Raw genomic sequence first — 27,306 nt, 5'->3', positions numbered from 1 at the left:
ATGTGAAACGAAGTCTCATTTTCCACACATACCGAATTTACATGGCGTGATTTATAATTTACGTTTACTGAGATGGTATATTTGTTCACTTGATTGTAATCACTTATACAGTATCGCGCAAAATAAAACTTCCATATACAAAAAATTACAAAATCGACTAAATTACTAAATTATTGTAATATAGTTAACACAATCTGAATACGATTTATTATTTTGAGTAAGATGCAATGATTTTGCGGTAAATGTTTGTGGAATTTTAGTCAGAATTTAGTCAGAAAAAAAATTTTCCATAATTTTCTTAAAAAAATATGAGAAACCTGTACCATATTTTGAGATAACAAACAAAAGAGTAACAGAAATTGCATCAAAACCAGTCACTGCAGTGATATTGTGGGAAGAAAACTATAACGAGAATTCGGAAAAAATTCGAAATTTTAATATTTCTCAGCACAAGATACAACATAATATTCGATTTAAATTTTTGAACTTCCATGTTATTCTTATTAAAGGAAAATTTCATAAGATTGAAAGCTTAACTACTAGGTAATTACAGAACAAGATCATAATTCAGAAATAAATTTAATAATCTTCTTTGTTCATTATTCATGCGTTTTCATTATTTTTAGTCAATTATTCACCTACTTTTACAAAATATTAATTATAATTGGAAACTATTTTATTGATAGTCTATAATTATTAATAATTAATTTATAATAATATATTAATACTATAATTACTATTAAAATTTTGCGTTTATTATATTTGGTCCTATCGTATACCTCCTTCCACTTAATAAAAACCCTTTTATATAGTGTTATTTCTTAGATTTTTCTCTGAAGGCTTTTATACTAACTTTTATACTTGTATAATAAGGATGTAAATAACAAAAAAAAAAATTCCAAGAAAATTAAAATAGATAAATAGATATAGAGTTGTTCATGTCAACTGAAATATCAAAATTGAAATATTAAAATATCTAAACTCTGCGTATTTATATAATCCAGTAAAATTTGGTTCAATTCGGACAATTCAAAGGCGGTTTAATTAACAAGAGAAAATTTTTGCCTAATCATGTTTTCGAGAACGTACCGTAACTGATAAAAATATTAACCTAAATTCGAACAGCTCTAATAAATATAAATTGAATTAAGACTGACTTAGGTTGCTTCAGATTTTTCTTAATAAGATTCTAAATCTTCAAAACAACTTAATCAACAATCTTTGTTCTTTTTTCCTTATTGCCACCTATATGTAATATCTGTCGGAATTAGTGATTTAAAATTTATTTCAGTAAAAATATTTAAAATGTCCGATATTTATTAAATTTATTGCTTAAAATTCAGCGGATAACCTTGCCAGCCCAATAAATTTGTTATAAAGCACCTCACATCTTCTATAGTTTAGTGTTATAAACGAGAGTGGAAAATGGCAATAGTGATTCCCCAACAAAGTTAACGCGAATATATAAGAAAATCAAATTAATAAACAAAAATTTCAAAATAACAAAAAATCAAAAACTTTAGAAAAGGACATAAAAACTCATTAAAAGAAAACTTTTCTCTTTTAGACGAGCAATAATCAAGGATGAGGTTGGATAATAAATGATTTTCTTTCTTTATTCGTCATTTTCTTCTATTCTTTGAATATAACGTAGTATAGTAATTTTGTGTCATTCCACCAAAGTTGCTTTTAATGTCGTTTTATCGACTCTCTATATTATTGTCGTTAATATTAGTTTGGTTTTTGGTTCTTTTATGTTTTCAATGTAGTTGTAAGATGACTTGATACTCTTTCTTTTTTGTTTAAATTAAAAATAAAGGAATAAAAATAGAAGAATATTTAAAATAAAAAATAAAAATTAAAAAAGGAAATTTGTTAAGAAATATTTCTGCTACATTGGTTAAATGGATTAAAAAAAGAAAGTCCTTTCGTTCAACACAATATTTTTTCAAATACAATTTTTTAGCGAAGAAAATAATTTTTTTTTTATTTTTATTTAAAAAAATTTATTGAATTCGCTTTGTTGTTGATCTTCAACAATATTAATATTTTTCTCGTAATTTAATATGTTTCCCAAAAAAAAAATATCTGATAGTTTAAAGAAAAACACGCGTTTCGGGCAATATTAAATTTAGATTTTGGATTGAATTCGGAAAAAACTTGTAATTTTTTAAAGTTTTAACAATACAATTACGGAATAGAGCGAGGTAAATGGATCATATGCTATATAAGAATACAATTACATTTATTATTTAAAAATTTTTGTTGTTAAATGACGGTATTTGAGCATATTTGACAAACACAACAAAGATTTTTAATATTTTTTTCTGAAAAAAATTTACTACATTGAACTGCAGCCGAATTGATTCCTGTTTTTGTATAATATTTTCTTTAAATTATGAGTAAGACATTCAGAAAGAATTTATTAATTAAACGGATAAACATATTGCAGGTAACAGAAATCAATTTTGATGCAAAGAAGATCGTATACGTATAGGGTTAAGCTATTCAATATCACAATATAAAATCAACCCATATTCCGAAAGGCTAAATGTCATCACAGCAGTTCGCGTTAATTTTGCAATTATTTAAGAAACGTGATATTAATGTTTGTTATATTGATAGCATTTGTTGTTGTTACTATGACAATTAGTTGTTTCTTTACTAAAAGAACAACCTGAATCATCAAATTTAAACATGATGCATTAAGTTTGCAAAACTAAAGTGAAAGCTATATAAAATGACTATCGCGTCGCAGCGAGAATTTTACACAATAACACAGCGTTACTAGGGGACAGGAGATAATGATAATGTCGGATAGCCGGGCTGCGATCGGAGCGCTGAACTTTCAGTATCCTCCGCGGCAGTATGGGGCTGTCTTGAGAAGCTCAATTAGTCTGGCAGATGCAACCGGGTCTGACTGTGTTGGGTGTCGGGCCATGTGGGCGTGGAAGGAAATGAAGGCGCTGATGCGCTTGCAAGGAAGGAGCAAATACACCTCTTTTTGGGCCGGAGCCCTTCTGCGAAATCGGACAACATACGAAAGAAGACGGTCGGAGCGCTGGCAAAGCAGAGATTATGAGCAAAGCTCCTGCGAGATTATGACCAGAAGTGATTTAAGAAAATTATAGGGATGGGCAGAACCCAGGTGAGAGTCCTCACCGGCATTTTTACGGGACAATGCAGGCTTAGGGGACACCTCAGTCGGCTGGGCCTTGAAGATGAAGATATTTGCAGATTCTGTGGGGAGTATGGAGAGACCTCCGTGCACCTACTGAGAGAGTGTGATGCTCCTGCTCATATAAGGGGGGAGGCGCTGGGGGGCTTTGCTCTAACGGTGGCGGAGTTACGGTCTTCTGGTCCTCACAAGTTGCTTGAGTTCATCAGGAAGGTGGGTCTCGAGCGTGCGTTGGAGAACGTGCCCCGCACTCGAGTGGGGGCGCACAATAGATCCTTGTACCCTCGTTGTACAAATCTAAAATCTACAGCGTTACTTGACTTTATGAATATATCAACTTAAATCAAACTTATATGTCATTTTCTACTCTACAAAGTGATTATAAACCAAGTACTAGAAAATTTGCTACCCTATTCTAAAGGAATATTTGCCCATCTTCCATTCCCTTAAGGAGAATACAAGTCAAACAGTTTCAAAATAAAAATTGATTACTCTTTTTCATTTATATTTAATTTTATTTTATAAGCTTCCATCGCCATCACCAACCATTACTAAAACGCGTAAGATATGCCAATATTATTAAAATCAAAACTTTTTAATAATAATTTTTCATTCTTTCAGTTCATTTTCGAACTATCACAGGACGGTAACATTTTTTTTATGTTTATTTTCTTTTCATTTAAATTTTTTTTTTCGCTCTTTGTCTTTCTAGAAAATAAACAAAAAAAAAAGTCCGGAAGCATTAAAGTTTTTATCTAAATACTGGTTAAGAAAACTTTGAATGTCCAATGTTCAAAAAAGAAAAAGAGAAAAGACAAAGAGAGTTTGTAATAAGTTCCTGAAAACTATAGAACTTTTTGCATTTCAATTGCAATTTTTGTTTTAATTTGCAGAGTTGTATTTAAGGGTAATTAAATTTTGTTGCAGGTTGATAATAAAAATTTTTATTGCTAAAATATTGTAAACGTTTTATTTTAAGTACAAGGGGAGCTATTCAAATCTCTCAGGCAGCGAAAAGGCAGCATATATTTGCAATTATTATAGTAACTTTCAGCAATTTTTAAAAGAATTTTAAAGAATATTATTCCAAGTGATTTCAAAATTACTTAAAAAATTATAGTTTTTATTTATTTCATATTTGCGCAATAAATAAAAACTATAATTTCTGATTTTCAATAAAAATTTTCAATGTTCTGTCATCCGTCTGTCACTTACTAACAAGAAGATTTAATTACTGTTTTTCAAATTTATTTCAAAAGCAAATTGGTAAGATTTTTTATTTTACTAAGCGGTAAGTTAAAGAAATTTAAAATTTTTAACGACATCTATATATGAAAATATATCTTCTCGTCTTGTCCTCGTTAGTTATAATTTTTTTGTAAAAATTATTAAAATTCTAACATTCAGTCGCAAATGCAACGTCGAAACTATAAGTTTACCATTCTTATACTTACCAAGCGCGAGCATTTTATTAAAATTTGAATTATTTAGCTTTAGATGAACAGCAATTCTTTAGTTCAAAAATCTTTCTAAATTAAAATTTTGCAGCTCTAAACTTTAAAAAACGCTTTTTTAGAAAAATTTTAATTTACTTTTTTTGCAGATAATTTTGCAGATTTTTATGAAACGAATACCCTCAGATACTTCTTTAATAATTTCTATATAATTTGTATTTGAGAAATTTTATTTTTCATCAGAACTCTAAAAGGTTCTGGATCTGTTAGAATGAGTCAAAGAAAAATTCACATTGATGAGGAAATCAAATCTTTACAAATGAGCTGTTTTTTTTGAAAGTGGTGTAAGTCCATTTTCTCTTATATTATTAAAATATTTAAGGGTTTGCGTTTGAACCAATTTAAAAATATTGTTCATAATAACATAGTTTGCTTATTTTATATCCAAATAAAACTCGATTGAAATTGTGATTGCAACTGTGGAGAGAAGGTGCCCATAGCTCATCAAAGTTACCATTAACTTATTCTTTTTAAAAAGTGAACTTATACCATTTTCGAAAAAATCATCTTATATTTTTATTTAATCGAATTGCGTATTATTTTATAACCATTATTGAGAGCGTACACGTTAAAGTTTTACTAAAAATTTTAAATCGTGCAAAATAATCAAAATTCCTTGTTGGTTTTCGTATTTTCTTTGCCACTATTTTATGTAAATTTCATAGTCGTATATAAAATTTTTATTAAAAATTTACGGAAATCATTATTATAGAGAACATGAGGGAAACAACAAGAAAGAATTTTATATTAATTTTGCATAACTTATTATTTTTTTTTATAATCCGTACTTACAACAGCGTATATTGTAATATAACCCATATGATCTACATACATAGTTCCTTTTCATCCCTAAAAACGAACACGAAATTTTCTACTTTAAATCCTTGAAAATTTTCTTTCCCATCATTTCACTTGTATTTCAACAAATTTAAGCAAAATAAACATGTGTAAGTATTTTGATTGATAGACGAACATAAATGTCAGATAATTTTAGTTTTATGAATATTTTAATGACGGTAACAGTACCATCTTTAATGTTTTGACTCAATTTTTAAAAAAAAAACTTATTGCCAAAAAATTTTGAATAATAAAAAGAAAATTTCTGCCTTAAAATAAGGCAGAAATTTGTTTAAAAACTTAAAAAATAAATTTTCATAAATACATAATTAAAGTATTTATAAGCAAACATACACACATCTCTATATAATATTTATGTGTATATACATACATGCATACATATGTGTTTTGCCTTTCACATATTATTAATAATTATTATATTGTGTGTGTGTGTGTATGTATTTACAAATTTATGGCATAATGATCGATTTAGATTTTTTTCCTTTTATTTTTATAATGTTGATTTTTGCTCCTTGGTGAATTTTTATATTCAAAGTTTTTTACAAGAGTATTTACGACTTTTATTTTAAAGTTTTGAATATTTTTTTTTCCAATATTGTTGTTTGTTTTATCACCAACAGAGTGTGTAATTTTAAAAAACAAATTTCATTGATTTTGTTCCTATTGAACATATAAAATTCATATTACATAATTAAAGAAAAGAAGTTGCAAATTTATAGTATTAAAAAAAGAAAAAGGAAAACAATGTTCAGTTGTCGAAAATTTGGAAACTCTTAAAAATTAAGACGAATAAGTAATAAAATAAAGTTTTTGGTATTAGTACGCCAATTTTCACTTGAATCACACTGGTCTTTCGATTAAATTAGTAGGCAACTATTGAGCTGCTTATTACCCAGTTGCAATTCATCAGAACACTAAAACTGATAGAGCTCCTTTTTGATTAAGGAATGATAAAATATAATATACCTGGATTTAGAATCACTTATATTTCAATTTGTTGTAGGAACAGTAAAGAAGCTTTACAAAAGGAGAAATTTTATAAAAACAAGATACTAGAGCTTGGACTTATTAATCTGCTATTTAATCCCAATTTAATTTTTGGATGAAAATTTTCATGAAACAGAAAGTTGCTTTAACTAAATAACACAATTTCAGATAACGGAAGACCTAAACCTTGCTCGCAAAACCTTGTGAATATAGAATTATCAATACAATAACGTGTTGCCTTTATTCAAGTGAAACGCTCTGTTTTCCCAATTTTGAAAACATGAAATATTAAAAAAAAATTCATTATAGCCTTTTTCAGTTTCACAGTCAATGGTGGCAGTAAAAATGTAATCAATTTCTTTGCCAATTTATTTGAAATTTTTTTCTAAAATCCGCCCAATGAGTTTTGAGGTCACGAAAAATATTGCAAGCCTACCAATGGTTGACAGTTCCTACTGATCCTGGATTCATAAATTTATCAGCTCCTTAATTGTCTTCTATTGGATATCAGAATTGAATTTGTATTAAATTTGTTACAAAACGTTTGTCTTTTATCAAAAATACCATTAAAATAAAAGTACCTATATACTTGAATACTCGAGTATTACGAGCAAACACGAGAAAAGTAAAAGAAAAAAAAATGTAATTTTCAAAGTAAGAAGTTATTAGAAGTAATTTTTTTACGATATCAATATAAAAGTTTTTTTTTTGTTTTTCTTGCTTTTGTTCTCATTTTTCACGTTTTATTGATATAAATTGACTTACGACTTAAAGACTAACTGTATGGAACAGAGTTTTGTCGTTATTTCGTAAATTTTTTAATTTATTTTCATTTATTTTTGTTTTTTCATTTTTCGACTTTACTTACCTCTGGTTCAGCATTTAAAGCGTTATGGTGTGAACTACTTTGACGTGTTGATCGTTTCGATATATGTCTATGATGGAACAAGTAATAATGCTTAAGGCTGCCAATCTGAAATAATAAAAAAGAATAAAATAAATATTTTATATATGAACAATAAATGAAAATTTAATGCGATATTTTTTCATTAATTTACGAGCACAATATTTTTAATACAATATTGATATACGAGTATGTACAAAGACGAGTACGTCATTATACACAATAACATTATACACAAATACAATTACAGTATAAGAGATATGGTGGTGGAAAATTTTACGATGAAGGATGTTATAATGTCAAAAAGTTTTTATAAAAAAAAAGTATGTTTTATTTTTTCGTTTTTTTGTTCTCTATATAAAAATTTTGATCAATAGCTTTTTAGTTTCTTATATTATAACATTAAAAAATGAAAAATATTTTAGACGGTAAGTTTTTCTTTTTTCTTTAAACTTTGGTTTTGCCTCTTCATTTTATTAATTAAGATAAGAAAAATATTTTAAGAACTTTACGTTAAAGTAAATTTATTGCAGGGTTATAGTTTGATACAATATCAAGTTATATGGAAAAAAAATTAAATTTATTTGTTTGTCGGGTAACCAGTCGTTAATATGGGAATTCTGAATACTGGACTTCCAATTTCCAGAATATTAAAAATAAGTGCTAGAACAGTAATTTGCTTAATACGCTCAATTTTCCTCACAAATTAAATATTTCTGAGCTACTTCCAACAAAGTTATCAGAAATCAAAAGTAAACAAAAAAATGACTATTGCTCATTTTTTCCGATCAGAAATTCTCCGAAGATGAAATAAGAAAAATTAAAGACTGAATAATCACGCCCTATATTCACAAATTGATCATCATAATAGTTTCGATATTATAGATGGCGAAAACATACCCTAATAACATTTATAGCATCAAATTCTTTCTGAAACATAAAACGATTATATTTCTAAAGGTTAATTCTAAACCCGGATTTAAGTCTATAAAGAAGAATTTTTTTGACTAAGGTATTACTGCGTTGGTCTAAGATATTACCTCTAAAGGTACTATTGCAACTGTAGCAACGAACAAGATGCCGCAAATTATAAAATCGGCGTAGAACACACTAAGGTATGTTGCAATGAGCAAAAGTCAAAATTATAGCCATATAAAGGTTAATTTTCGTACAGTAATGTCCTTATTAGCTCGCTTAACAGGTTCATATTTTATAATAAAAAATTTAATGAACAAAATTTTGAAAAGTATAATTTAAGTTTTAGATTTTCCCTTATTAAGCTTTAATATTCAAAAAAAATATATTGAATTTGTTATACTTAAACCTACATCTTTAATTTAATACAAAACCAATTTTTTTTTCAAATAATTTAAATAAATTTTACACTTAATACATTTAATATTATTAAAAATTAATAATACTGCTGCATAATTCCTAATTTACATGGGTACATAATTAAATTACATGAAAACTAAATCGGACCAAAAAATAAATAATTTATTAATAAAAAAAATTTAAACTGAAAATTATAAATAGCTACTAAGTTCAATTGCAAAAATTTTATTACTAATTTTATAATTCTAATTTATTATTAATAATAATGTATGTAAATTAGTTCACATAAATATTTAATGTACATAATTTGCTTTGAATTCATACAAAAGCGTGAAAATTTTTTTTCCTTATTGCAATAGAATTTCAAATAATTGGAAATTTATCAAATAAAATTTTTATGGTTAGAATTTTGAATTAGGAAAATTTTATATAAAATATGTTATAATTATGCCCTTTGAATAGTGTTGCAGTTCGTTTATACTATTATTTTATTGCATTAAAAAAATAATCATCTACATATACATATATACATTAAAATATAAGTAATTTTTTAACAGAAAACTAACACTAGAAACGAAATGTCAAAATAAATTTCATGCTACTCGGCAAATATTTGTGTCCATCACTGTCTTTTAAAAAATTTTAACTTAAACCACAAAAAGAGCATTACTAAAATTGAAATTAGATTTAAATTTTATTTATGTATGTGTATGTGTACATTATAAATATTAAAATATACATAATGAACACATACATAAGTGCATTATTACCAAAAAAATTTTCTTGCCAAAATGGCGGCAATAATAAAAATATAACAATCTTTTAACAAATCTACATAAAAAAAATAATAAATTTTGTAAAAGTTTGCAAATCCGATTCCGTATATAAAAATTTCTACATTCTATTTGAAATACGAATATTAGAATTTGACATTACGTCATTTCCAATTAATATTGTCGCACATGACAAAAGCTTTCCTTAAGGGTACATTCTTTAGAAATTTTCGAAATTCTATAATAATTTTCGAAACTCTGTTGTAACTGTTTATATTTTAAGTTTCCATAAACTAGCATGATTTTAAGAACCTATGGTATCATACTGCGGTGCCAAAATTTTGAAATTACGATAAAATTTATTGTGAATTCGAAAAAAAACACTTATAGATAATCGTAACTAACAGGTTTAATTGTACAAATTATTTATTACAGTAAATGCCAGAACTCTATTTAAATTGGACATGATCGAGGCACTGGTTCGGGTAGCTGCTATATAACTTCAAAAGTTGTTGGGCTATATCTCAGAAACTGTAAAAGCTGTGGCGTTGAAATTTCACACAAACGAATATATTAGTTGGGCCGATATTTTTGATAAAATTCGTTGAAATTGCTTGGCTCTTTCTGGTAACTGCAATCACAACTTCAATAGTAGTTTGGTCATATTTTAGAAAATATTGAAGTTTCACAGTACTGAAATTTTGCTTAAATTAACATGGTAATACGGCAACTTAAAGTTATAATCAGTCCCATAGTCAGCTCTGACATATTTATTGGCACATATAGGATAGCACATTCGTGCGGGTATCACAGAGTTGACAAGGTGAACTCTATTTTTTCTCGTTTATCATAAATCAATATTGAAACTATGTACACGCGGCAATATATTGTGCATATTCTAACTAAACATGAGCTATAATTTCTGAAATTTGGAAGCTGTATATCGAACATATATTAAAACATTACGATTGCCATTGATTGTGATTCAATTATAATACTTGTACTGATAACAAAAATAAATATCATTCACAATAGAAAAATTTCGTATTTCATATTTAATTATATTTATTTTTTAAAAAATTACTATTGTTCGAAATATTCTGAAACAAAAAATTTAACTAATTTGAATTTAAATTTCATTTAATAATTAAATTTTAATGCAATTTCATTCTTAATTCTATTTTAATAATATTGAATTTTTTAATTTTAAACAAAATTGAAATTCTTATACACGCACATAGATTACTACATACATATTGTATATATATAAATATATATATATTACATTATTTGAAATATAAAATATTGAAAAATTTATGACACCCTACTTGAATATTAGAACAATATTAGTCTAAGTATAATTTTAGTCAGTACATATAATTATTATATTTTGTATATTCAAAAATCTGTACAAAAAAAAAGATTAATTATCCCTTTTAGAACCCGAAAAAAAATATTAAAAATAAGAACGAAAACACAGGAATAATTTCTGACATGAAGACAAAAAATAAAAGAGGGAGATATTCTATACTTATTCTTATGATCTTCTTCTTTTTCTTTATAATTTTTCTATATTTTATTACAATTTTTTAAATACTTCTTATGTCAAAAATTATTAATGACACAATAAATATCATAAACTCCTTAAAAATTTTTGGGGGAAAAAAAAAAGAAATTAAGATGAAAAATAATAACATATTCTACTCATACTTTTATCTTTAAAAAGATACCAAGTCTTATAAGAAAAGATGGCAAAAATAAAATTAATTTTATATTCTAGAATCTAGACTTAACACATAGCTACCAACATATAATAAAAAGGAGTTTCTTGAAAAGGGATCGGAAATTTTTGGGAAGGAAGAGGACATAAAATGTGTAATAATAAAGAGAATAAAAATGTTAAGGGAGTTTTTCTTTCATAATTTTCATTTACACTTTAATCAATTCTTCTACTTCTTCTCCTTTTCGCTTTCTAAATTTTGACCAGTTACATTTTTATTTACTTTGTGTTGTCAAAGTAATATAGCAGCTTTAAACTGTTGTAACAACAATATAAAAGACTCTACATGGATGGTCCGTCCTTAGACCAAAATATTGTTATGAATATTGTATGAAAGTAAGAAATTAAAAAAAAAATGAAAAATGAACTTTGAATAAATCTCGTCCCCCCCCCCAATCCCTCTCATTTCTAATTTATTTACAACATAGCTTTCTTTTTTGACTAGCAACATATCATATTTTTATTAATAAAATTAAATACATTTCATGAATTTTTTCCCTTAACTACAAAGAATTCCTCCAAGATTTGAAAAAATTTTTTGCAGTATCTTATGTTATTATTCTTTTATTGTCACTTTAAAAAATAAACTCAGCTTTCAATCTATATAGTAGAGAGTTAAGTATAGTAGCAATGATATAGCAGTTGATTGTGGTGGGGGAGGAGAAACCAGCCATATAACATGAAAAATTTAAAAATTAAAAATTTAAAAATAGAAGCAAAAATATCGTACATACTTCCTAAATAATTATGTGTAAATATTATTGATGATTCGTTATGTGTACACATATGAGTCTATTGAAACCTCGACTAGTTTGTAATTTGGGAATTCATAATATATACCTACACCATGCATAATATTTTATATACAGCGGGTTGAATAGTCAATCAGGAAACAACAATTCTTTAAAATTTCAATTTCAATCTTGTAAAATTATAAATAAATATTGAAAAATAGGATTTTAGCACTTTTATTAATCGAAGAGCTTAAGAATAAATGCATCATTTGCATAAAATAACCATTTTTTTTTTATTACAAAGTGAGTTACACCTATTAGACTTCTAAGCAATTCACACAATATGTTAAAAATTCACTTTTTTTTAAAATTTACTATACACTTCAAACTCAAGGTGATATGACTTTTTTTTTATGTAAAGTGAATATTAAGGAGTTGGTTTTCTTTCTTTATCATATTTAATGAATGAGTAACGTACTATGTACATTATATTTTGTCGAGATTGAAAATTTAAAATTTAAATGAAAAATTCTTGCCGCCATAGTTTGTTTAAAAGATCGTAATTCATTATTATTAAAATAATTTTCATTTCGCAAATTCTGAAAAGAATGAAAGAGAAAAAAACAAACTATTCAAGGACAACGTCATAAATTTCATTTATTTTTTTTTTTTTTTTAATTTCTAATCATAAATTTTAAATATTTTAACCTGAAATATTAAAGAATTAATATATAAGAATATATTTATGTAGTTAAAGACTACATAAAATCCCTTCTTAAAAGAAAATACAGTTGAATCTAAAAAAAAAAAAGAGGTGCCACCTGCCTACCAGCTGAATATAAAAGAGAAATCTCTATTATATCTCTAAAATCTTTTAACAATTTCATATTCTCCTACATATGATTTCCAAGAAAGAGGATCTTGCTTTGTACTTGCGTTACATAAGAACTAATAAAATAATTTGTGTCTTTTAAACTCTAATTCTTCAATCAACAAGCTAGCATAAGGCACTTTCGAAATTGCCATTGTACAGTCAGAATAAATGCACATATTATGCATATATTCAACTTTAATAAACGGATATACACAATATGTACCAATCGAAAGACAAAATATCAAAAAAAATATAAGTAATTTTTATTGGTTTTTCAATAGAATGAAAATTAATTAATAGAACGGTCAATAAATAAATTAATAGAACGAATCTTAGAATAGAGTTTTTACTAATTTTAAATTTTATTTCACATTTCTTCTTTTCAAAATACAAAATTGAAATTTGTCATTAAAAATTGTAATCGTATATTGTAGCGACAATATTTAGTTTCCCGAAATTTGTCGGCTATCGGCGCCATGCGTTGGAATAATATCACATTCACTATCACATTCAATTATCAAATGTATTTGAATAATTTTTTGGCATTTCAGGCAACTGTTCAATTTAAAAATAAATCGAAAAAAATTTTTATACCCTTGAAAAATTCTTTATATTCAAGTTGTACTGTATGTAATAAAATATTATGTATAATGTTAAGTACATATCATATATGTAGGTAAAAACACCTATTTTATATAAGTAGCCAAATTTAATAAGGTTTTCCTTTTCAACACATTTATCTTCTTGTTTTCTTTGTAAATATTTTTATACGTTATAGCTATGTAGAACTTACTTAAATATAATATAAAAATATACATGATATATATGTGTATGTATACAGGTAAAAAAAAAAAATATGTGGTATTGAACATTGGAATACATTAAAAAAAGGAGCAAAAAGAAAATCTCACCTACGTAAATGAATGCATGAATGAATTTATGTGTATAGAGGAGCGCTCTAAAGGAAAACAATGTTTTTATATTATTTTCTTCTTCTTTTTCTTCTTTATTTTTTCTTTATAATAGACAATAGCAGCAGCACTGTATGCTAATTTTTAATATAATGCTAAAATCTCCTTGGAATTTTACAGGATTTAAAGAAAATACTTTTTTATTTTTTTTTCTTCCTTTTCTCACACAGTTTATTATTATTTTTTTTTTCTTTTCTATTTTTTATTCATTCAAATCTCCTTTAGCAATTTTTTTGCACTTCTTCTCTTCGAACGTGTTTGTAGATTTTTCAAAATTTCCTATGTTAGGTTTGTTTTGTTTCTTTTTTTTTTATAAAAACAAATTCGTTTATAATAACGATATTTTCGCCTTATATTAGAAAGAGTACCGTATAGCTACTCGTAACGTTATGTTATAAAAATGAATATAACAGATATGAGATAGAAGGTTAAAATTTCTTTATTTTAAAATACCCATTCCAATCTCATCTATAACTTCATATTAGCATAGTCGTTCATTTTATTTTTGCAGGTATTCATTATTTAGGTTACTAGAGATTATTATATAATCCTGTGACCTTTACATAAAGAATGAAAAGATTTCATTTTCTGTCTTCCTTACTTTTTGTGTTTTTTGTTGTTTTTTTTTTTGAAATATCTACATGTATTTGGAGCATAGGCATTTCGAAGAACGGGAATATACTTCTTGTACTTGAAAATTTGAAATGCGTAATACTCAGTATGTATAGGTTAAAATTGTTATTATATATTTATACAAGTATGTATATAAATACATGGAAATTATATTAAGATATTTATAAAGGAACGAAGTATATGTATGCATTTTAACCCTAGTGATACTACTAGGCTATTTTGATACCCTTTAATAGCTTTTCTAATATTTCTTATATAGAAATATTAAAAGTTGAGTTTAACAATTCAAAGTAGCGTTATATTACTTTATTTTATTTTCACAAAATGTATTTGGGAGCCTGGGCCTCAAAAGAATCGATTTTGGAAGAATGTTCGAACAAAAATTGTAGAGCTTTCTTGTGACCTTTTCAGTTGTACTCCAAATAATTCATTTAGCAGAAAATTTAAATTTTGGCGGAAAAGAACCCAGAAGGGCTTGCCTATTTATTCGAATTTACATATCACATATGACTAAATTACATGTAGCTAAAAAAATAGAATGTATTTCATAAATGATTCAAAGTTTGGACAAGATATATTAAGAAATTTTACTTGTAAAACCAAATAGAAGCAAAAATCAAATACACGTGTACACAAACTTTTTGAAAAGATGGGTGTAAAAAATTAATTACGTAGTAATAGACTTTCGAGTTTCTACACACCCCTAACATTACTATGTTTTAAAAAGTCTGAGCGTACTATAAGAAAGATTAAAATCTATTACGACGTAATAATGTAATCTATTACGACGTCTCTCTAATGTATGGTTTAGGTCTGAATAACACAAGAAAAAAACTCTCAAGTTAATCTAGGGTTAAAAGTAGGAAAAGAAAGAAAAACATAGTATAACAGAATTCTATTCTAATAATTATAATAATAAAAATAATTGGATTTTTTTTTTTAGGTAATTTATTTTTTTTGTTGTATCACATATCCATTTATTTTATACTCACTATAATTATTCAAAAAAGAAAAAAAAAGAAGTATATAATATAACATTGTACAAAGAATGAAAAATGTTATACTTTTATACAATAAGTCAAACACACATTTTAAGTGATACAAAGTAAATGAGTTTCTAAGCTTTTGAATTATTTAAGAATTTTTCAAACAACCAAAAAAAAAAACATAAAAATAAATAAAGAATAAAATAAAAAGTGTGTTTAAAAATAAATTTAAATTTACATAATTATACATACATTAATATTATGTCCTTATGATTATGTCTTCATCAGTATACGGGAATTTTAACATAAACGAACTTGTATTAGAAAGATTATAAAGTTTAAAAACCAATCTATTTTAGATTCGTATACAAGGTAAATCTCTGTGATAAAAAATGAATACCGTTTGAATGACTTTTTTAATGAGTATGCCATATCAAGTAAGGAGAGATATAATTTTACCACCATTAGGAGCTTTTTCGGAGACTACGACCGAAATCAAATCAAGATGATTATAAGTTTAGACAATAACCAGTAAAAATTCATAAAATTTTTTTGGAAACGAACTGCAAGCATAACCCTGACACACTAAATGAGTTTAGAATATGATGGTTTCAAGACGATTATAGAGTTAAACAAGAATGAGTTGAGAATTAATATCGATATCTTGTTCATATACGTAATGCAAAATTCAGAGTACACTAGAGAAAGTAGATTAACCCAAAAAGTGATGATATATGCATATAATGGACGTGGAAATGATGACACATGTAATAAAGAGACCTAGGTATACATCATGTAAGATAGTTTATGTAATACTTTCATTTGCAAGGGAAAGGAAATTCTGGCTTCTCTACTGAATGGTAGTCTTCCGAACTATACTATTTTCGAGAGTTCGTAAGGAAAACGAGTATTGGGCAGGTCTTGTAGGATCAAGCCTCTCATTCGGATTTAAAGCACGACAGAACCATGTACGACACTCACGGTGTCATTTCAATTTTACAATGTACAATTTAAAATCTATGGGTTTTATATTCATTCTGAAATAAAAGTTCCTGACAACTTAGCAAAAAGAACTATCGTATAAAGTTACCAAAGTATTTGACACTATATTATTGCATTTTTGAAGTGAAGAATTGGGTTTTTAAATAGAAAATTCACTCTGATTAAATAATTCAATCTATTCTTTAGATGCCTAACGGAAACACTTACATTTATTACAAAAAATTTCATGTGTATTTGAATAAAAAATTAAATTAAATTAAATTTGTTTAAAGTTTACAAAGTAAACCTTTTAAAAATAATTAAATTATATGAATTAAAGATTTTAATTTCATAAATTTTATTCAATTTTAGAAATTTAAACATAAGTGTAAGATTATTAAAAATTCATAAAATCAAAGAAAGGAAAAATAATTCTTCAATAAGTTTGAAAAATTTCTATTTCACTTTCTTCAACTTATTTCAATGCATAGCTAACATTATTCTATACTAAATAAATATTAAATTCTTTATTAAATTAAATTGTATAAAACTTAACTTTTATTTACTTATAAAATATTTAAACGCTTAAATGATTTTCATTCATAAAATATTCAAGAAAAAAAAAAAGTTATTTTCACTTTAATAATGCTTAAGTCGAAATTTTTCAATTGCCTTTTTTATTATTCTATACACTAATTAATTATTCAAAAATATATAAAAAAAAAACTTGCTTCTAGGAAATAGATCAATTTAGAAATTATACATAATAATCTAATAATTTATTTGTAGACTTGATTTAAGTTGAAAAATTAATTATATTAATTATAATTATTATTCAAAAATATGAGATAATCGGAAATTGATTTTCATCCTCTTATAATATTTTAGTTATCAATAAAATTCTAAATTAAAATCATCGGATCTAAAATTCAATATATAAAAAGTACAAATTCTTTTACATTTTTAATTAATTTCGAAAATTGCGTTTCTTTACAAAACGCTGATAATCATAATCAAATAAAAATATTTAATAATAATTTGATAGTAAAATCAAGTTTTTTTCCTATGCCGTATTATTTTATAATAAATTCCCATCAAATTACGGGGTTTTATAGAAGAACATTTCCCTTGAATAAGTGAATAAAATCCTTTTTTTAAAAATAATATTTCAGGTTATTTCATAGTATGCAATATTTTAATATTTCATAAATATTGCATACTTTTAGGGAACAAACAGAAACTAAAAAAGCCTTAACATACCTTACGTACACAGATTCGAGTTCCTAGGCTAATTAGATCAATTAAGAAGAATATATGATATATTTTTAATATTAAAACAATGACGAGTTAATTATTGGTCTTATAGAAATTTTGGGAAAAACTTGTATAGTTTCGGAAAAATAAGAAAAACGAAAATTGAAATTTTTCTAATTTTGGGAGTTGATGGCAATCGAAGAGGTCATTGAATAAAACTATTATAAAATATTTTTGTAAATATGTTCTAGAAGTACAGTAAATTTGTTCTGGAAGAAGTATAGACATTACGTGCGAATTTCAAAATATTGTCTTTCGTAGTTGTATAAAGAAAACAAATTTATTTCTGCTAGAATAACCAAATCTGGCAGTTCTTTCGATTTCCATTATATTCATCAAATTATAGACCTATTCATTTTTATAAAATATTTATTTAAATTCCAATTTTCGCTAAATCTTATGTAAAACGCTTTTTGCAGAGTTAGTTACGTTATAATTTCCACCTATATAAAATAGGTATTGCAAGTATGATAATAATTCACCCGAATAATATTGCATTTTAATAAAAATATTATAATATGTATGTATGTTCTTTACATAAGATTTCTGATCCTCCTCACACTTAAGAACGTACATGTATACATATATGTATAAAATACAATAGCATTACAAAATTAGGGCTTGCTTAAATAATTTCATTGGAGAAATTCTTTTAAGTGTTTCATATTAATTAGCTTTTAATATTATATTTTGGGTATTTCTATAATTATACAGTTCTTAAGGTTAGAACTGCATAGCCTTTAAAGCTTTATGTGCAAATTAAATGTAATACTCTATGCCTAAATGCAATTGCCTAAAATTCAATGACTTTTATTCAAATTTGCCACCACAAACATATTATGTACATATAATTAGGCTTTCTTTATTTTACAGCACACGATATTATTAAAATAAGTTTAGTTCGATTTTAACGTAATTAACATTGACGCCAGCAAGTTTTCTATTCCAGAAAAGGTCATTTTGTGATCAGATTTATGTGCAATTCGCCTAATTCCATTATATTTCCGGAATCGCAGTTTATAAAACAGAATGAGTACGAAAAGTTTTTGAACACATTATATCATTTTGTTCCGATAAAGCTACTGGTTATATCAGATACCTTGCATATTCATGCATATACATAATTACATATGTATAAATGCATTGATACTCAAATGCACATATGTACACAGATACATATGGTTATGTTTTTTGTCATGTATATGAGTATACATTTTTGCACATATCAAAAATAAATGCAAACTGTCGTAAAGAGTCATTAGTTTCGAGAAATGTTTGTGTTCTTATGTATTGTATTTCAGGCACGAATTAAATTAGCGTTCGAAGTAAACGTTCTTTTGCTTGTATACGTATAAAAACGAAAATATCTTTAATAAATTACACTTTATATAACGGCGAGTTTGGCTCAATTGACTTCCCTACTACCTACATAATATGCAAGTACATAAATATTTTAATTTAATATTTTATTAATTCTATTTTTGTCGTACATTTAAACGGATATTCCTGCGCTTGAATAAAATTCTATATATACGAAAAACTGGATTGTTTTATAACCGAATACACCCATGTTATACTCTCATAATATAATAATAATATTTCCCATATTGGTGTCAACATCATAATATAAATAAACTACAATATTAAAATTTATTTTCTAGAAAATTGTTAATTAAATAATAAATCAGAATTTACACATTAATTGCCAATTACAAAAAATACTTATAAATATAATAAATAAATATGTACATAGGCAGGTACATAATATATTATACAGACATTGTGCATACATATTTACGTATGTATGTATGTATAAAAACTCAAAAATAATATTATCATTATTATGTGAACAAAATTATGAGACGTAATAAAAATTTAATAGAAAAGGTTATCAAGCAGTTTTATTGTCGCTTTGTCATACTGTTGAAAAAAAAAATAAAAACAAAATGTTGTATTGATTTTTTTTTGTTTCCAGAGAATTTGATAACCGTATTATAAATATTTATAAATTATATTATATATGTATATGTATGTCGTATGTCATTATATAAAAATAAACATACATGTTTGAAAGCACATTATACCAAGTATAGATAAACAGAGCCGACGATAACGATCATGCATAGCATGCAAGATGACACTGATCATTAAGTGTTGCCAAAAACTATTTTCATTTAACTACATCTACGCAGATACAAATGTAATTATACTCCCGAGATGTGTAAACGATTCAGAGTGTAAATACATCAAAACTCACAGCCTTGTACCTAATTCAATAATTGAAAGGAGTAATTACGCCTATTTATCCCGGTAAATGGCTTCAAACTTTTGTTTCAAAATTAAATATTAAATCTTCAATATTTTTTATTAATTTATAGGTTGGTTTTATAATGTACACCGGGTTTTCAATTTACAATATACATCTACCTAACTCGGAATAGTTTGAAGTGTTATTTAGGTATATTCCTGTTAAATATTAGAGTAAAACGAAGTTATCGATGGGTTGGCGTGGAGAGGATCTGGCGCTGACTTTGTGCAGCCACTATTTTTCTGAGGTCTTCCCTCTTCCGCCGTGGGGCCTGCGGGAGTCTAGGTGGGACACGAAAGGGTGTCGGGTTCTTTCCATCATGCTTGGGGAAATTTACCTTTGGGGATGGCCAGGGATCGGGTTCGCGCTATTGCGAATTTCTTTACGGGGCACTGCCCCGTGAGTAATCATCTGCATAGATTGGGGAAATAAGCTCCCCCCTCAGTATAGATTTTCTGGGGGCGGAGACGAGATCTTCTTCATGTTCCATTAAGCACCACATTATTAATTTGTCAATAAATACAATAAGTTTATGACATAGATATGAATATAAAAAGGCGGAACAATCTTATAAGTGATTGCGTGTCCAAGCTATAATTAAAAATGTATATGAAGTACCTATATATATATATATATATCTATATACATACATACTATAAAAATATATTCGCAACATTTGATTTAAATTGTGATAGCAATGATAGCTGATAAAAATTATCTATAATATTTTTTGCTTTAATGTTTATGCTTAACTATTATACATGTATACATGAATGTACGAAAAACTCAGCCATAAAAAGTAATTATAATTAAATATACAATAATTATTACGCTTATTTTTACTAAATATTAGTTTTTCTGAAATAAAATCAAATTAAGGTGAAATTTAATAAAATATCATTGCAAATGTCAAACTGATCCGACATTGAATAAATATTTTTTAAATGCATATCAAACATAATCGAAAATTTCTTCATATAATCCTTGATTTTTACGCAAAAAATTTTACCATGTAATGTTAAGCAGGGCCGTTTTTTTTGCTTATCATAAAATATTTAAGCTTTTTTCTTTTGGAACGAACATCGAAACAGAAGGTGTACATTGTGGATACATACTTTTCCCTGAACATAATTTGGAGTGAATTTACGCCTTTTAAACCAATTTTACTTGAATAACTAAAGAGAATGTATACATATGTGCATGTGTATATCAGAAATTATATTACTATCTCATTTTAACATATGATTTTGTATTTATTATGGCAATAAGATGTAGAAATGTTTGAGTAATAATTGGTGATTTCGAACAAATTAAGTGCAAATTATTAAAATTATAATTTCTGTAAACTTTTAAGAAACTCTTCATTAATAACAATGTTGTCAAACTTGCATTATGCGTAAATTAACAATGGCGCTATCTACGATTGAGCCTTATGCGTAAATTACATGGGCGCTATCACTAAGGGCCAGATCATCTATCTGGCTATTTTACTGGGCAAGTGAGAAGAAAATGGGTAACTTATATTTATATAATATAAATTTCGAGTAGCAAGAATTTTACCGTATCTCGTAACTCGCTTTTTTTTCTAAAATCTATACAAAATTTATTCACTTTATTTTTGAAAGTGAGACGTTCATGAGAAAAAATTAGTAATCTTATAGGACAAATGAAATATCCATCAGAAAAGTGGAAAATTCTAATTTAAAATTGAGTAAAAAAACCAAGATACATGTTAGGCAGTAAAACTAGACATTTTACTTATGAAACTTAAAACAATCGAAACCGGAAATGTTCAAAAACTGATCGATTAAGTAAAGCTAACTGATTCACTAAACGTGTACGCATATACATTAGGTGCCATTAAAATAGAGTTATTGAAAAATATTTTTCAATGCGCTGTGTAAAACATTTAGTCAGGTTGATGGTGCTAGGTTAGATTAATGACACTCAATTGATGATGATTTAAGAGATATTTCATATTGGTGAGCACTTATATATTTCCTATCTACACAAAAATACTCAAACAGAATTGAAACAATCGCAACTATAATATGAAATATGTATTCAGAGAACATTCCTTTGAGATACAAAAGGTTTTCCAATGCCGAATAGCATACAAAACATATAATAATGGTGTCAGTGATAAAAAGTTCAAAGAAACGAATGATATGCCTAAATTAAAGCAAAAAAACAGAAAAGCATTTAATTTTATCGTGACGTACATTTTCATTTGATGTGTTAACGATGTTTTAATAGCTTAATGACGATAGAAAAAAAAATTTTTCTTCAGGATTTGCTATGTAGAATGTTTAAGATTAATCAAAGATTATTCGATTTATTTTGCTTGTTTTTATAATACTTAGAGTATTCTATAAGTATATAGAAAACCAATGTTCCAATTATTTTTACATATTCTACAGCCTCTTGTTTTAACAGTTTTTGTTATCAAATCTTAAATCTCTGGAGAACGAATATTTAATGTATATGTATATAAATACGTATATGTATATACCTATGCATATTTATAAAAAAAATGTAAAAATCAAAAAAAAAGAACCATCAATGACTCTTCGTTAATTTTCATTCTTTAATTAGGAGAAAATAGAATTGATGATGAAATTACACTGACAATTCCAAATAATCCCATATTATTTTCATTCATTTTCTTCTTTATAGAAAATTTTCATTTTAAAAGAATTTCTCAAAAAAAAAAAAATTAAAAAAATTTCTTCTATGATTTTCTAAAAATTCTCATGCTATATAGAATAACAAGATTTAATCCAAAGAAATAGAAGAATTAAATGAAAAAAAAAATTACTGAGATAAAGCAAAACAAAAATTGGAATATCTTGGGTATGTAATTTGAAACAAATTAAAATATTTTTCTAATTTCTTTTTTCACATTTTGTTATCCTTATAGTTATTATCATTATTTTTAATGCAAACATGAAAAGAAATACACAAACACCCACTTTCCTTATGAACTTTATAGCACAAGTTTATTTGAAAAAAAAAAAAATTGGGGCATAAAAAATATTCCACATACCTAGTTTCCATTTTTTTTTAATACAAATTTTTCTTAGAAATAATTTTTACTTATTTTTCAAGTATTTAAAATTATTATGAAAAAAATATTTTATAATACAAAATATTAATATACTTAGATTATACTGAAATACCACCTATGTTTCCGAACTCAATGGATATATGATAGTTTGCCTTCTAATGGTTTTATATGTCAATATATTAGAAAATTTATTAGAAAAAAAAAATTGTTCCAAATTATGTAAAAATAGAACTGAAGTTGTTATGCTTACAAAATTGTTGCCATGCTAACAAGTTATTGAAAATCTCATTTTAAAAGATTAGAGCATAACTAGGACGTCCATTTTTTGGTACTTATTACAGTTACATGTTATATTTTCAAGTTCCAATAAAGCTTGGGACATGAAGTAGATATGATTATATCAGATATATCGTGAAAGTTTTTAATTAATCACATTCGTCCTCACAGTTAAAACATATGAAAATATTCATAAAAACTCAATTTGACAAAAACTTGGGTGCTGTAGCCATATGCACTATGGCCGCCTAAAATATTGTTGAAAATATTTGCTTTTCGCACTGTTCCTACAGGTTCTCAGGCTCATCTACGCACTGTTCATTGAACCTATGTGATTGCCCCGCACTGGCTGTCCGGCGTCGTAAATATTTTGGACAGGAATTCTTAAGCGTTCGGGAACTGCTGTCCAACTCCTTTAGGAATATCTCCGGCTTTACAGTTGAGATATTATAGGTGGGAGCGTGGGGATGCTAAATAAGTTAGGAATGGCTGCAGTCGGTGGTTCTCCTACCCCACTCAATTCCCTTTATAAAATCTACACACTCTTCACTTTTCACATATTGTATGCAATGAGATTGTAAAAATTAACTTGCTATCGAAACAATTGATTCGGATACACTCGATGATTTGTAAAGAAGCACTTTTCCTTTAAACAATTCAAAAAATCATTTAAAAAAAAAAAGAAAAAATTAATTTACAAACTATTAACATTTATATCTCAACGCCGTAATTATTATTGCATACCTTTAGAGGACTAGTAGTAAAGATTAAAAATTATTAAATTTCGTAGAACGAAAAAATTTATGAAAAACCAAACTTTTTCTTATATTGATAAGCGTTCTAGCTCCGGAATTTGATTTAACGAAAAAATTTGATTTAACGAAATTGGTCTTAATGCAACTTAACTGATGCGCTTCACAAATTTTGTAGTAAAAAGAATAAATTCCTTATTTCGTATTATTCACTAGCTGAAAAAACGGTGTATTGGTAAACTATACTAGCCACACTGCAGATCTCAGAAATTAATTAATTAATTTTAATTTTTATTATTTTGTTTAAATCACAAATCCACTTTCAGAAATATTAAAATACCATATTCAATTATCGTAAATATATGACAAAATTATGCAAATTTGTAATTTCGCGTAATAATATTTTATATATATAAGTACATATGTACATATGTATATCTAATTTATACAAAATTAAAGAAATTTATTACATGAAAATATTTATTGGACTGAAATAATTAAAATGATTATGTATGCAGAAATATGAAGAACTATGAAAAATATTTTGTCATTATTCAACTGGCATGCAATTAAGTAGGTATGTACACAACTATACAATACTATTAATCATTTAAAGATCTTCCTGTTTATCCAACCATGTATTAGACATTATTAATATCTTATATGTATATAATAAATTCATTTATTTACCATACTTAATAAATTTACTTTAATAATAAGCAAGCTATATATAAATGAGCTTAAGAATTAAAAAATATTTAAAAAAACAAAATGAAAAAATTGTTATTTTTACCCTATTTGTTACCCTATTTTTTTCAATACGATTAAAGTTTGCGAAACATGGAGCAGAATAACTGGATAAATTTCATATGTTTTGGAAATTCTCATTCGACATTTTTAACTAAAATTAAACTCAAAGAACATTTCATCTGCAGTTACGAAAAAAGTTGAATGCATTATGAATTAAGCACTTAGTTTTTCTGTAGAGAAGTTGTTCATTTATTATGCATGCCTCGCTGTGATGAATAAATGCACTACCACTGAAGAACACGTTTTGAAGTTAATAATCTTGTATACATTTATGTGTTAGGAACTAAAACTACACCTTTGAATTTTCCCTATATCTTCAACTTTTAATAGCAAATAGACATGCAATGTAACTATGCTCACTTTGTAAATAAAGTCGGCTCGACTCTGATCAATTGTGTAATAATTTTTTTTAATTTTCATTAAAATATAAAACAACCTTAATTATTAAATCATATTTTCTTATTGAATAACATTTACAGTTATTTTGTTGTTTTAATAAAATTACTTTCACCATTTTCTCTGCTTATACTTAAAAAAAAATATTTTATTTGCTGTCTTGAATTTTTATCAAATAAATTCATTGACTAAACTCGTATAAATGTAAGAAATCTAGTTTTTTTTTAATTATTTTCCATTACATCATAAATTTTATCACATTAATTTTTTGCATACCATAACTCAAATGTTTATATGAATTCCTATAAAACCTGTTTAAAATGACACCTTATTTATGATGCAGCCGCAACAATATTACGTTACATATCATGTTTTCCTATCTTACTTAACTGAATATCATATTGAGTCAAACATGCTTAATACTAAACACCAAAAGTGATTAGTAAAGTATAAGTGAAAAAAAATAATTAAGAATTAAAAATATGCGTATAGCTGATTTAATTTTTTTTTATCATTTCCATTTGCAAATTCCATGGTACATTATGACTAAAGGGCAGCAAATCGATAAAGTTCGGGAAGTATAAAACATTTTTAAGTAATTTTTTACCAAAATACTAAACTATATTCAAACGTTTAATTTACAAAACAGGATTGGATTTCCAATAATCCCACAATTTTTGATTACGGTATAAAAAGAAACCATGTTTAAATCTGTAATTCTCAGATATATTTTTTGGACGAGAGAGGGGTGGGATAGGTAATATAAGATTTTGGTGAGTATAGTTTGTACTAACTCATCAATACTCCGAACCGGGAAATTCAAAATTCGAAATTTTATGATATTCTCTCCAAAACCGAATTTCCTTTGTTCTAAATCTTCAACTTATACGCTTAAAAAAAAAGAAAACAGACAATTGGCTAAATTTTGCGAAAAAAATTTTCAGCTTCTAATCAATGTGTACTTTTAAATCCCCACCCCATTAGTTGAAAGTGGTTAAGAAATCACGTATTGCACTTGTATATTTTTATTCTCAAAAATCTCATTCTTCTTTTCAAAAACAACAAAACATATACAAATAAATTACAATATTGTCAGTGATCTAATACTTAATTTAACTTGTTAACGCTCAAAAATACCTTCAAATCAATTACCAATTTTAATAATACAATTTAACATTTCACAACTATCAAAAGTTAATAAGTATCTATTACAATTAAATAGAAACTATACATAATTGCTTTTTCCCAATTTTCAAAGATCAATAATATCATGTCATTAAAAATGAAACAAAATGTGGCACGAAACACATTTTGCACATTTCATTTTCAAAAACGATTTCAACGATTATATTATTCTTCACGTACCATACATATATTTATACACATTAAATAACTATGACGTTGTATGTGTTTGTGTGTGTCTGTTTTCTAACTCTTCTATATAGTAAATACTTGAACTTCTCTCTTTCAATCATTATAACAAAAACACTAATTAATTATTATTGATGCAACTTCTTCCTGTATACATACTGATATACAAACTATATTGCAAATATACATTCATACATACATATACATTTTATCTATAAATATAAGCCTGCAATACATTAAAATGTTTATATGATTGTGTTTTTTTTTTTCACCTATAACCAGACCAGACATCTCAATGTCATTTAATAAAGTAATTTATGTTGCTGAAAAGCGACAGGAAATCTGAAATCAATTTTCTTTTAACAAATTTTTCCTCTTTTCTCTCTTACAAGATAATTAAAACGATAAAGACAACAAGTAAAACAAAGTTTTCAAATGAATTGAATCGAGTAAACCGGTGCTATGCGAGATACAACTAGAGAGTTATAGTGAATTTTAAAAATA

The 27,306-nt window shown here is 26.1% G+C and overlaps 1 protein-coding gene across 3 annotated transcripts in view; it reads right to left on the bottom strand.

Moving 5' to 3' along the window:
* LOC129618581 (furin-like protease 2) overlaps positions 1 to 27,306 on the bottom strand; it is a 301,205-nt gene that overhangs the window by 210,952 nt on the left and 62,947 nt on the right. For all 3 annotated transcript variants that reach the window (XM_055533419.1, XM_055533435.1, XM_055533427.1), the window contains exon 2: positions 7,406 to 7,510. In XM_055533419.1, coding sequence (XP_055389394.1) covers positions 7,406 to 7,510 — 105 coding nt within the window. The remainder of the gene's footprint in view (positions 1 to 7,405; positions 7,511 to 27,306) is intronic.

Source organism: Condylostylus longicornis, unplaced genomic scaffold (assembly GCF_029603195.1).
Source record: "Condylostylus longicornis isolate FDR11 unplaced genomic scaffold, ASM2960319v2 ptg000001l, whole genome shotgun sequence".
NCBI classification, from domain to species: domain Eukaryota; kingdom Metazoa; phylum Arthropoda; class Insecta; order Diptera; family Dolichopodidae; genus Condylostylus; species Condylostylus longicornis.
Note: the sequence above shows the minus strand (reverse complement) of the source record. Positions and strands in the feature narration are given on the sequence as shown.